Source organism: Rutidosis leptorrhynchoides, chromosome 2 (assembly GCF_046630445.1).
Source record: "Rutidosis leptorrhynchoides isolate AG116_Rl617_1_P2 chromosome 2, CSIRO_AGI_Rlap_v1, whole genome shotgun sequence".
NCBI lineage: Eukaryota > Viridiplantae > Streptophyta > Magnoliopsida > Asterales > Asteraceae > Rutidosis > Rutidosis leptorrhynchoides.
The window spans coordinates 62,472,876-62,487,632 of NC_092334.1; the positions used below are offsets into that span (position 1 = coordinate 62,472,876).

Consider the following 14,757-nt stretch of genomic DNA (forward strand, 5'->3'; position numbering starts at 1 on the left):
TCCTTTTTCACCAAAGAGACATTAGCATATCAATATATTGTGGTGATCCTTTGATTAAGTAGTGAGATTAGACAATTACTATATATATATATATATATATATATATATATATATATATATATATATAGAGGATCCAGTGAGAATTTTTTAAGTGTGAAGTTTACTTGAAGTTTACTTTCTAAAGATCAAGACCTAGGCTTGAATCTTTAAAAGTATGAAACTCATGAACTTGTTACTTGTTTATTTAGTTTATCACTTTCATTCTTGCACTCAAATTACACTTTACTAGTTGATAATCAAAGTTTTGTAACCTATGGTTTCACTAAAGTAAAGATTCAAGGGATGGTAATTATGATTTAACTTAATGACTTTACTTAGACTTTTACTTGGGTTATGATGGTCAAGACTTGGTTAAAATGATGTAAACACATCCATGAGTTGTACACTTGAAGCCATATGCATCAAGGATGAGAACCATGATGAACATCAAGCACCAAAACCACCGGAACTCCCTTAAACTTACTGTTCTGTCCAAACTTTCTGATCAGCTGAACCCGTAACAGACCAGTAGGTCTGGGCTGATCTAACCTCGATTTTTGGATAGAACTTTTCGAGTAGATAACTTTTCATATAAGACTCGTCTTCATACGAGTTACGGTTTAGAGTCTATGGCCCTCCGAGCGTCACTAAGTCCATTTACTTTTCTAGTTTTCTGTTTCTGTTTTCTGTTTACTGTTTTCTGAGTCAGACCTAAACACCTGGGCTACTGTAACTGTGATATTCAGTTAGCTCTGTTCGAGTAGATAATTTTTCGTTTAGGACTCGTCTTAATACGAGTTACGGTTTAGGATTTATGGCCCTCCGATCGTCACTAGGTCCTCTAACGTTGTGCAGAAAATTCTGACCTACTCGCACTTAAACCGTCGCCACGGTCAAACTAAGACGAGTTTGCTTCTGAGATTTTTACCACACTTAAGGGACTCATATACGGAGCCATGGCCACTGGTCTCACCTTATTTCAGTAGGTATAGAGACCGTGGTGACTGACCGAAGTCAGCCTTCGTTTTAAAACTTCCTTTATGAACAAAACATACTTATACCTTTCGTTTGATGATGTTTGATGATGACCCTTATGACCTTATTTACATACTTATAAACCTTTTAAGACAAGCTACTGACTTAGTACTATTTGACTTAGGTTGAGGACTTTTGGACCAATTACTTGCACACTTTTCCGACTCTACATTACTACTATTTTACCGCTACTTATCATTGTGAGTTATAGCTTTCCCTTTTTACTTTAACTTATTTTGGGAACTGAGAATACATGCGGATTTTATGTTTTACATACTAGGCACGAGTACTTAAACTTATATATGTGTGGGTTATACAACGGCATAAACATTCCCTTTAGCTCGGTAACGTTTAATCATTGGTTTTTGAACCATGAACGCGAATCTTAGATATGGATCCATAGGGTGTGACATCCCCACTCGGGCTAGTCGCGCTAGCATTTAACGAGTGTTTAATACTTCGAGGTTATACGCACTTGCCAAGTGCACTTTCAGGGGGTACATAAACGTTAAGTTAGTTACCGGGTGCCCGCGGTTAAGCATATACTTTTACATACTTTTGAAACGCTCGTTGTAGCACCGAAATCTCGTGGCCTACTTACATTACTGTTATACTTAAACTATAGCTCACCAACCTTTGTGTTGACCTTTTTAAGCGTGTATTTCTCAGGTGCTTGAAGTCGCTTCCGCTATCATACTAGTCGTGCTGTAGAACCCGCTGCTTAGAGTTGTTATCGCATGTCTACTTATCTTGCATTCAAACTTATATACTTTTGGAACTATGTTATGTAACGACCTTTGTGGTCACGTACACTTATTTAATGCTTCTACTTAGTGAAGCTTACTTTTGGATTGTAAAACATTCGACGTTTGTTATGACGTCACTTTTATTAATGAATGCAAACTCTGTTTTGAAAACGCATATAGTACTTAACCTTGTAATGATCCTGTTGATGATGGTCCGTACGTGATGATTTAGTACGGGGCGTCACACATAGAATGAATGCTTTTAGGGCATTAAAGGAAGCACGCAAAAGGATTTTGAGAGATTATGTTGAGCAATATGCTGTTTTGAGAGATTATGTTGAAGAATTATTGAGATGCTATCCTATTCTACTTTTAAGCTGGAAGTTGAACCAGGAAAAAGGGGTTCAAACACAAGTCTGTTTAAAAGAATCTATATAAAAATCATTACAACCATCCATTTCATTCGTACATTCAACAAGCATTACATAGATATGGTTTCTTATGAACCAATACAATCAACCATAAAAATCACTTGAACCAGATAATAATTAGAATACACAAAATCAAAAAAAATATCATCTTCAACCATCTTGAAACTCTTTTTTCAGCTTCCAACAACTCTTCTAAATTATTAACTGTGGATCCAACCAAATAAAAAACATGCAATCAGAAAACTAAATACGAATTCCAAACAATTAGATTGTAGCATTAAACCTATTTTAAAACCATTAAAATTGAAAAAATTTGTTTACCTTCGTTGGACATGAATAATATCGCCTACCAGGATTTTTGTGAGTTCCTGAAACACGAATGACAGCTCTCTTGCCACAATTGCAGTATACCATTCTTGTTTACTCAATAATTGATAGCGTATGGGTTGTAAGTGAGGAATTAGGGTTTATGTTCGAATAAGAATTGGGGGTGGGAGAGAGAATGGGGATGAATTGTGGGTGGGTGGGGTATTTAATGGGTGAGGTGGTGAAAAAGACAGAAATACCCACACATGCTATGCACATGATGCAGGTTAACGGGGCTTTTGAACGGCAACCAAACAGAAGGATGACAGGAGTGATTTTCATATAGTTTAGTGACGTCGTGAGTTCAAAAAAAGTTCCAAGGACGACGCATGTGATTTGGATATAAGTTCAAGGACGACGGGAGTAATTATGTCAAAAAGAAACCATAAAAGCAGGCGATGAAGAAGAATCTTCAGAGAAGAAACCCTAAAATCAGACGGTGAACTAAATGATGGGAATAAACTAGTGATGCCAAAAGACGATAATACCCCTATAGGCTTGTGTAAAAATACATTTTTTAGACAAATGAACAGTATATGGCCATGCTGTAATGATATATATATATATATATATATATATATATATATATATATATATATATATATATATATATATATATATATATATATATATATATATATATACATACATTACATAAAATTAGCAAAATATAGTTTTTTTCTCATTTTTGTTTTCTACTAATATTCACGTCTTTTCATATCAAGCCCATTTTTATCCTATATTCGTTAGTGAGGGCTGGTGACGAGTCGTCATCAAGTGGATAAATAAAGGAAAGTGATACTCATATACCAGTTTTTGATCCATACACACTTTTTATTATAAAACTTCAAAACTGGTGTATGAATATCACCTCCCTTTATTTATCTACGACCCATAACTGTTTCTTTATTTTGTTTATTTTATATATTTATTTAATTTTATTATTTGTAAATGAAAATTTTTAAATCGAGTGGCCACCGAGTTGTCCAATGAAGCACACCGCCCGTGTTCAATCCATGGCTATGACAAATTGTTCAAAAACGAAGTGTGACTAGAGGGTGCGTATAATGCGCAATTCACCCGGTACCAGGTCTCGCGCTCGAGGGCCTTGATTACCCGAATTTTACCTACTATGAGGAGCCAATGTGCTCGTTCATAAGAGGGTTTCCTCCCTTACTAAAAAAAACATCCAAATCGACCTATATATCAGGAAATGCATCAGAACTAATCTATAGAAAAACTTTCTAGGCCAAAACTAAAATTTTACGGCAAGTTTAGTCAATCAAATAACCAAAAAAATAATACTTAAAAAACAAAACAAGACCCAAATTGAAACAACCAAAAAAAGGTTCAAGCCTTATACAAGGCATAATAATAGATGATAGATAACAAATAAAATTCACTATGTAACTGATAAAAGTCATCTCATCAACCATGATAATTAACCATATGACTCGTCATGGCCAAAATATGTTCTTATCCGACCCGACTACCAACCAAAGAACCCGCCTAAAAATTACGACGATTTAGAGCCAACCCATTGCATGATCTCGGTTGCAGCCTGCTTGTATACATCTTCATAAGGATAAGCCTCCACAAAATGATCACCAGCTTTTGCCTAATAAAAAATTGCAACATGAATACAAATCAATAAATGTAGTAAATATAGTAAGTTATGGGTCTATCATGAAAATATAATATACATACATATCAAGCATATTAAATATTAAATAAGTATGAAATATAAGGAAGCATTACTGACATAGGCATGAATCATCAACAAGCATTTCGATTGATCCGAACAAATCTGAACAGAAACAACCTCAATGTTGTACTTCTCCAACAAAACACAAATTCCGGTCTTTAAGCCAGGCTTTGAATAGGCACAAATGCTAAAATGAGCATGAGGGCCAAAAGTATTCAAAGTGACATTTGAAGAAGCCCATGTTTGGAAATTAGTTGGTGAGGAACACATTGGGAATGGAAACGAGGTCGAATCAGAAGGCGAGATCGGTCCATAGTGGCTCGTTGAGGAACCCTGATCGGCTAAAAATGATTCTCGGCTAGTGCTGAAGGCCGATGTTTGTGGTTGATTTGGGGAAGCAAGAGGTGTGTTTGATGATACACCATAGAGCCTTTCTAGCTTCTTATTTTCGAGCTGTTGAACTTTTTGTTCCAAAGTTTTGATAAAAGTTATAGCCTCATCAACTATTGTGGCCTTGTCTGCCTACAATAAGCAAGTATACAAAGTAAGATGTTAAATTTCTATACGTATCGATTGATTGAAAAATGGTTGAAAAGAGGTTCCGAGTGTTCTTGGTAGGCTCGGATTGACTTATTTTTATTTCAAATATACTATAAAAGGGTGTATTTATCTATTTATTTATTTTATTATTTGCAAACGGATCGAACTAATAGACATCCTTTTTCACCAAAGAGACATTAGCATATCAATATATTGTGGTGATCCTTGGATTAAGTAGTGAGATTAGACAATTACTATATATATATATATATATATATATATATATATATATATATATATATATATATATATATATATATATATATATGTAGAGGATCCAGTGAGAATTTTTTAAGTGTGAGAACTCTAGGAACTCAAAAATACCCTGAAATTCGAGCAAAAAAAGTGGCGGGCGAGCAAAAATCACGAAATTCGAGCAAAAATCATGAAATTCGAGCCAAAAAAAAAAAAAAAAACACGGACGAACAAAATATATATATATTTTTTTGTTCCAATTACCAAAATGTAGAACACATTTTTGTTCGAATATCACGTTTTTTGTTCGAATATCAACGTGTTCTACATTTTTTTGTCCGAATATAACAATTTTTGTTCGACTTTCATTTTTTTGTTCGGTCGCCTTTTTTTGTTCGACTTTCCCCTTTTTTGCTCGAATTTCAACTTTTTTTCTCGCCCGCCACTTTTTTTACTTGAATTTCACTGTATTTGGTGTATTTTGAAGTTCTCATAGTTCTCACACAAAAAAAATTCTCATTTGATCCTCTACTATATATATATATATATATATATATATATATATATATATTAGACAATGCTAAATATAACTAAGTTTAAGCATACTATATTTAAGTTTAAAAACTTTATTAAATTAATTACATAGTATAAATATTTTTTAATATTGAATTTCCTTATATAATTTTGATATTAATATTATTCATGTAAATTATAAACATAGAAGTAAACTATATTTAGTATGCTTATATTTTTATATCATGACAGGGCTACATTTATCATTTTTCATATATTTTTATATACTTATATTTATACATACATATATATAAAGCGTGTGTCAATAATTCTACGTGTGACCATCTTATTAATTTCTGTCACATGTCAATTCAACAATTTTTCATATTTTTTTTTAATAATTAATCTTATATTTTCTCCAATTCTTTATACATGGAAAGATATATTTATGTTTACTATATCTTATAATTTAAAAATCAAATATTTAATTATATAGTAATAATATGAGACGTAATTTTTTTTTTCAAATATAATTATAGTGTCAACTATCAAGACATAGCAATTTTCATTTAATTATAGAGTACAATATTTTGAAATACAATGGTGGTATCTAAATGTTAAACTTAAACAGATATCTCCGACAAACTACAACAACCTTTAATTAAAAATTCATTCAACTAATGAATGAATAAACTTATTTTATTTAAAAGGTCAAGTATATAATTTAATTTAAAAATACAATCAAACACCTATATTTAATAGAATATGATATTTAAATAAACTCAAGTATATCAAACTCTTTTACGTATGCGTACATGTATTTTAACGGAAGAGCTCATAAACGTATCACTATCAGTTCTATTACTGCTGTTGTTATCGTATTGTTTATTCTGTTGCTATTAGATTATTTAGGTTTCTGCTGTTGGGTTATTTAAAGATGCATGCTTCTATTCGACTAAGTTGTTCGAAGTATATTATAATATTGAAGAGTTTTAGTGGTATCAATGTTTTGAGGAATCTGTTGGAGATTTGGAAGATACTAATGTAACAAATGATTATTGCATTGTAATTGTATTAAATACTAACGTTTGAATACTAAGGTTTTCAATGTTAATGCGTTAAATACTAATGTTATCAATAATAAAGGGTTTATTTCACTGTAATTGTATTATACATTTGATCAAATGAGTACTAACACTATCGAAAACTAATCTATACAACTAGTCATGCAATTCACTGGCTCATAAAATTAGTATATATATATATATATATATTCAAAAAGATAATTTTGTGGGTCTTTCTTTTATGGTTGTGTGAGTTGTCTTTTAAAATATCCACATCCTTTAATATCATATACCGCCCTTTTTAAATATTTGATAGAATTTACAACTTAAAAAATTTAGTAATTTTTTGTTTGAAATTAGTCATATTTTAGAATTTTATTTCTCCCCATCAAACTAAAACACTTATTTTCAACTCTAAATAAATAAGCATTTATTAGGTGAATGAAAAAGGTAAAATTGTCGTTTTATTAATGACATTAATTAACATCCTTAAACTCTATATTTTTTTGTAATACTTTAAAAATAATAAATTTATTGTTACAATAAATAAATATACTACTCCTTATTTGGAGTAAAAAAGCATATTCATGGATTGAATTTTTTTCTTTTTTTGGAACGAAAAATACACATACCTTTTTGTTCATAACAAAACTAGAACTCACAATTCAAGGTTGATGAGTTCCCTTATTACATCTAGGCCTGAAGCCTTTAGTTCATGGATTTAACTTATAAATGAAAGAATTCTTCATATGCGAAATTTTGCGCATATATACCAATAATATGATAAAATAAATTTGAATTGTAATAATACTAATAATTAAATACCATATCTTAAAGTGATCCATAAATAAATATTACTATTGGTATATAATAAAAATAAAAACTCTCATGACTATAACAAAAAAGGAAATGTTAATAAGATGTTACAAAACAACTTTTGCCTTCATTTTCATATTTAGTGAAGAAATTTTTAATTAATTTTCATTTAATTACTATCAAATCTTGAGAGGATTTTACCAATAAAGGCCACATTAATTTTTATATGAAAAATAATAAACATAGCTGTAATTCATTTAAACATACCATATAATTTTTAAATTCACTTTTATAACTCAAACCTACCATAAAAAAACATTGTTACCATAATTATATAAGAAAATCGATATTGGAAATTAATATTTATACTTTATAGTTAATTAAACAAAGTTAATAAATCTAAATATGATATGCTAAAACGTAACTCTAAAGACTATGTTTAATATTATCCTTTTAATATTACTAATCGGATGCTATTCTTCGCGGTAGTAAGATATTTAAAATTGGTGTAGACAATTAATTTTGTTCAAGTATGAGTTGAGTAATTTGATTTGATGAAACTATAAAAAAAATAAGTAGCACCAATTAAGAAAAATACATTGGTTCAAGTATTATATTTAAGATTGTTATGTATGTATGTACCTTATGAGAAAGTGAAGGTACTAAGGAATGAAGTTCTTGAAACATGCCTTTCATTTTTTTTCTCCTTTCTCTTTCGGTCCAAGTATGCAAATTATGCTCACTTACCTCAACCTTAGTTCCTTTCCCCTTATCATTCTCATCACGACTCATCACCTTCATGTTGTCCTCATTTTCCATCTTAATTGCATCACCATCGTTTTCGTCTGCCACATTTTTTGCTATAACGGCTTCTTGATCACCACTACTTGAATCATTTGGATCTTTCATCATATCTTGTTTCATCTCATGACTTTGCTTATCACACAATGATCGTGAACCATTTTGATCATTAGACTCACAGCTCGATTTTTTAGACATAACCCAGGAATTAGTTTGCCAAAAAAACACTTCTTGGCTAGCTCCTTCAACCATCTTAGACTATATATATCATCTAGAGGAAAATAAATAAGTAAAGGTGTGTTTAAAAAGTTGGTTTTTAATAAATAAAGTGGTGAGGTGGAGGAAAGATGTACGAGGACAGGTATCTGTTTGCAAAATTAGCTGGTAACTTGTAGCCGATAGCTAATATAGCCAGGGCCGTCTTGTCAGTTGTATTGGTCATGTTTGAAAAATAAAAGAAATAAAAGTGGGCCTTTTTATTTACATGTAATTGTAATTTATAAATTACTATCTATAAAATGATGGAATCGTTGCCGGATATTGGAGCGGAGTATTGGATTACAAAGTATTCGACATTCATTGTGTATTTTCGTTTTTAATTTTTTATAGTATTAATTAAGAAGTAGACTTGTGTACGTAAAATGAGCCTAGGTATCTAATATTAAGATATATTTTATGGGCCCTTATAGATATTTGGTTGTGCGGCCGCACGCCTTAGTATTTTATATGTATTTTGGTGTTAGGTAGAGTAATTGGAACTGATAAAACAAAGCGTACAATGACTAAAGCTATGAGTTTTTTTTTAAACAGTAGTTTTAATTGCTTTTAACTTTTTTCTTATGTCTAAAAGTTGTAAACACTATTAACCAAACGAAGTTTTCTATTATATATGAATTTTTTCATAAAAGCTAGAATTTAGAAACAAGTTTCAAAAAACCTCACATCGAAACATACTCGATGTATAGCATATATGATTAATTAATTTATGAGAGTAATTATGGTTTAAAACATGAATGGAGGACAATTTAGTGCAAGAAATATGTGAGTTTGTGATAGGATTTTGAAACGTGTATTTTCTCCTAGTTGTAATCAACTAATCATATGTTTCATATGTCACTAATTCTTAGAATTATTTATTTTATCTAATTTCTAATCTTTAAGTTATGGAAACATGTGACATTTCTCATGACAATCTTACGCTCTCTTTTCGGGTTTTATTTTAAAAGGAAAATAAAACAAATAGAAAGAAATAAAAAATTTACTTGTTTTTGAGTTTTATTTATTTAAAAGAAAAAAATAAAGAAAGTGGACAAAAATTTTAGCCTAATTCTCCTTCCTTCATTTCTTTTCAAATTGAAATGATCCAATCTCTTCTTTTCCATTTTTCTTTCATAGAAAACTGTGAAACAAAGTGTTAATAATTATTGTTAAAGAATTTAATTATGCATAAAATTGTTTGAATATTTAAAAATAATTGCCTTGAATCTGCTTAATTTAACATTATTTTTTTTAATAATACAATTCTTAAAAAGAATTATTAGGTGTGCTATTAAAAATTCTCTTATTATAGCATCGACTTATTTTAAAATGTAGATAAATTTATTTTAATCAATTAATAGATTTGAGATATCTAAGAAAAAAAATATCTTTAATATTAAATAATGTACTCGTAAAAAATAATGAATAATGTATAACTGTATTATTTAATTGCATTACTTTACTATTTACCATTACTGTTACTATTACTTATACTATATATAACTAAATTATTATTGACATTATTCACAAAAACACAGTAATACTCTTAGACTATGGATATCGCAGCGTGATCTTCCCTGATGCCGCTTACATGGCCTTACAAACGCCAGGAATAGGGCGTTTGGGGCGTTTGTCTTTAAAAAAACGCAGAAGAGAGAGGGTGTGACGGTGAGGTGTCGCATGTTGATTGGTTCTGATTATTTTCTGTCTCAAACTTTTAATAATTTTGGTTCTGATTATTTTCTGTCTCAAACTTTTAATAATTTACACTTCAAATATCAATCAAATTTTACCACATCACCTTCAAACTTCTTACAAAAACTCAACAATACAACTCGCCCCTTTTCATGCCATAGTTCAGTCAACGTCTTCTCTCAAAAAGTATACCATATCCACTCCACCTCACAATCACCGATCTATGATCTTAGATAGTCATCATATTTACGTGATACAAGGGTTTTGCATATGTAGTCTGTAATGATTAATGATATGCAATGATTGAAGAATATAACAGAATTACAGGTATTGCAATGATGAACTATTACAAATGTTAAGCATAAACTCGTTTTTAAGACAAAAAGAATTCCTAAATTTCAGTGTAAAGAAAATTATTTACAGTACATAATTATTTTTCCTTATTATCCTAATCAAAAGGGATACTTATCAGGGATACTTTTATTTATTTTAAGGAGTGATTTTCACTTCTCTTTTTTATACATCTATCATTATTTGATGTTATTTTTTAAATATATCTTTCAACAAATTCAAATTAAAAATTCATACAATTAAGAGTATTTTAGATAATTTGGATGTATCTTTAGAAGTGGTGTTGGATACAATCATTGTTACTTGTTAATATCATATTAAATTTGTATCAAAATATATTTTGAATTTTATTAGTGATTGGGTTAATTCCTAATAATATATGGGTTGGATTCAAAGTAATATTATCTATTATCCATTATCCAATAATACTAAAAATCATGAGGGATAAATACTATTACAATGCCCTAACTTTGAAGGTAGTTTGATAACCTGTTTTTTTTTTTATTATTATTTTGAAAAACTTTTTTCATTTTATTTTTTAACAACGTTTTTTTCACCTTCCTTTTTCATTCCAATGTTTATCTAAATGTTAAATTAATCAGATGTTAACCTTTTTTTTTACAGTTCAATTAGCCAACCTTCCTTTTTTTACTTATTCACCTTCCTTTTTCATTCATTTATTTTTTAAACGTTAAATTCACCAGCCGTAAACTGTTTTCTATACGTTCAATTAATCGACCAAAATCATCTGCAATGAATCGCGGGTTTTTATACACATTATTCACTAGTTATAAATATTAGTAATAATGTTTGATGACAAACAAGTACATAGTAATAGTTGAACAAACAATTTTTGTCAAATGTATATTGTATTGTATTTACTATAAATACACAATTATAATAGGTTACTTTGTTTAGTAATAAGTTGGCGTAGTGGTGATGACCTAACTTCTGATATGGGAGATCTGGGGTTCGGCACCCTGATGTGGTCGTTCGTGTTCAACTTATAATAATGTAAAAACAATGATGAAACACTTAACCAATTAATACAAACGTCCGAGCAACAATAACCCAATCATTATAGCAACTAGCAAGTATTCAGTCAAGGTTCGTTCCACATGAAGCAATTTACATGAATCTCAAAACACTAGCAATTATCATAAGTTGACTGAGGGGTTTTACGAAAGATTTGATTGTTGATTAACCTAATATTAAACTAAGAGAGAGATTAACAAATAAGAGAGAAACGTGTCCACTTGATTATTCAACCTTTTGCCATGGTTTATCCAATTCATTCATTACACAACAATGTTCAAACATATAGTTTCATTTCCATTCGTCAACTTCCATAAAACCTCAATCAAATGAAATTCGTTAACTCCCATAGACTCATTTCAAAGATTAAACTATGTTTTGAGAGAGGTTATTGAGACTCGATCTTAGATTAAAATCCTTTAAAATTCTTTAACTATTAAAATCCCTTCAGGTAATCAAATACTACCATGTTGAATAAAAGCTAACTGAAAACCAAACCAAACCAAGAACCCAATCCCTTGAAATCTCCAATTTGTTTGTCTAGATCACCAAAGGTGTTGAAGTACAAATTGCTTCACTAATCAAATCCCTAAGAAAAGTTATGCAACTTATATAATCAAAGTAAAGCTTTCAACAATCAAAGTAATGGGTCTTCAACCAAGCACAATAATCATCAACTCATTCAAACACCCAATTCATATATTAGGGCAAAATTCAAGCATCAAGTTTACAAATCAAGTGAACACAACTAATCTAAGCTATAATCATTGCATAAACAAGAACAAAATCAAAGAAATAAGAAGTATTAAACATTACAACTAAAATGGAGAAAAGCTACTACCAAAAATGGAGAAGAATCACTAAAATGGAGAATGGGTGATGGAAATGGAGCTTCAATCTTCATGGAATTGGAGTTGAGAGCTTGAAATTAGCCTTCATCTTGATGGAATCATGATTGGAACCCTTTTAGGACTCCAAAACGGCCTAAGGATGCAGCTCTCTCAACCAAAAACCCCTAAAATCGTTTTTATAGTCGAGCTGAGTTTCTGGCTGAAAACAGGCATGGAACGACGTTCCTGAAGGTGGAACGACGTTCCATGTAGTGGAACCACGTTCCTGATGAAAGGACCCGTTCATATACATTATAAACGATTCACAATAGTTGATTACATTGCAAGGTATTTGACCTCTATATGATACATTTTACAAACATTGCATTCATTTTTAAAAGACAAACTTTCTTTACATCGAAAATTGACAGGCATGCATACCATTTCATAATATTCACTATCCAACTATAAATTGATTTAATAATAATCTTTGATGAACTCAATGACTCGAATACAACGTTCTTCGAAATATGCTATGAAAGACTCCAAGTAATATCTTTAAAATGAGCAAATGCACAGCGGAAGATTTCTTTAACACCTGAGAATAAACATGCTTTAAAGTGTCAACCAAAAAGTTGGTGAGTTCATTAGTTTATCATAATCATTTATTTCCATCATTTTAATAGACCACAAGACTTTCATTTCCAGTTCTCATAAATATACGTCCCATGCATAGAGACAAAAATTAATCATTCATATGGTGAACACCTGCTAACCGACATTAACTAGATACATATAAGAATATCCCCTATCATTCCGGGATCCTCCTTCGGACATGATATAAATTTCGAAGTACTAAAGTATCCGGTACTTTGGATGGGGTTTGTTAGGCCCAATAGATCTATCTTTAGGATTCGCGTCAATTAGGGTGTCTGTTCCCTAATTCTTAGATTACCAGACTTTAATAAAAAGGGGCATATTCGATTTCAATAATTCAACCATAGAATGTAGTTTCAATTACTTGTGTCTATTTTGTCAAACATTTATAAAAGCGCATGTACTCTCAGTCCCAAAAATATAAAGGGTAAAAAGGCAAATGAAACTCACCATACTGTATTTCGTAGTAAAAATACATATAACGTCATTGAACAAGTGCAAGGTTGGCCCCGGATTCACGAAACTAAATTAATTATATATATTTATGTGTTGGTCAATATTTGTCTAACAAATTAGGTCAAGTCATAGTGTACCACAATCCTAATGCTCGAGACTAATATGCAAAAGTCAACAAAAGTAAATTTGACTCAAAATAATTTCCAAAAATCTATGCATGATTAATATATAGTTTAAATATCGTCGTTTTATATTTTTAAATATTTTTAAAAGATTTATTAGAGTAAATAATATAATTTATTTATTAATAAATAAAATTTTATATTAAATTTATATAATAAAATATACTTTTATATATATTAAGTAATAACATTTATAGTGTTCATTTAATATCATAAAGATAATTTGATAGGTATTATTAAAGTAAGTTATTACACGTAGTAAAATATGTTTGTATCACATATTTATTTGATAAAATAATATCTATAATGATAGTAAGTAAAAGTTGTATTATTTTATAATAATAATAATTATTATAAAAATATCAATATTTATAATTACTAAGATGACATTATGATAAAATGATAATTCTAATTATGATAACTTTAGTATTTACGATAATTTTTAATATTATCTTTAAAATAATAATTCTATTTAAAATAATAATAATAATGACATTTTATAGTAACAATGACAATTCTATTAAAATGATAATTTTTGTTAAAATGATAGTTTTAATACTAACGATACTTTTAATAATAATAGTAATGATAAAAATAATAAGAATGATAATTTTATCTAAATCAATATCTTATAATATTTTAATTTCATCATGATACTCTTACCCATTATTTCCTAATCGTTTCGTTTAATAGCTTTTAATCGTCTTTTATATCGTGTTCATAATAATGATAATAATAGTAATCAAAATAATTAGGTGTTACAAATATTTGTTTTAATTACACTAATATTAATAATGATAGTTACTATAACATTATTAACGATAATACTAATAATTATCTTAATGATAATATAGTAATAATAATAATAACAATAACAATAACCATTTTTAAATAATAATATATATATTAATAATGATAATAATAATAATAATAATACCAATAATAATAATAATAATAATACTAATTATAACTTTAACGATAA

At 29.4% G+C, this 14,757-nt stretch overlaps 1 protein-coding gene across 1 annotated transcript; it reads right to left on the minus strand.

Annotated features, from left to right (window-relative positions):
• Positions 1 to 4,133: 4,133 nt before the first annotated feature.
• LOC139887928 (transcription factor bHLH95-like) lies at positions 4,134 to 8,563 on the minus strand. Its single transcript, XM_071870974.1, has 3 exons — positions 8,153 to 8,563; positions 4,380 to 4,844; positions 4,134 to 4,235 (listed from the first exon to the last, which is right to left on the minus strand). Exons 1-3 carry the CDS (start codon positions 8,561 to 8,563, stop codon positions 4,134 to 4,136), a joined length of 978 nt encoding a protein of 325 aa, XP_071727075.1.
• Positions 8,564 to 14,757: the final 6,194 nt, after the last annotated feature.

Bases quoted from the DNA above. Each gene is read 5' to 3' on its own strand.
- LOC139887928 (XM_071870974.1), bottom strand. From the start codon at position 8,563: ATGGTTGAAGGAGCTAGCCAAGAAGTGTTTTTTTGGCAAACTAATTCC. The intron at 4,845-8,152 runs GTACATACATAC...TGCTTATTGTAG, and splicing joins TACCTTCACTTTCTCATAAG to GCAGACAAGGCCACAATAGT. The intron at 4,236-4,379 runs GTCAGTAATGCT...ATTTTTTATTAG, and splicing joins TGTTGATGATTCATGCCTAT to GCAAAAGCTGGTGATCATTT.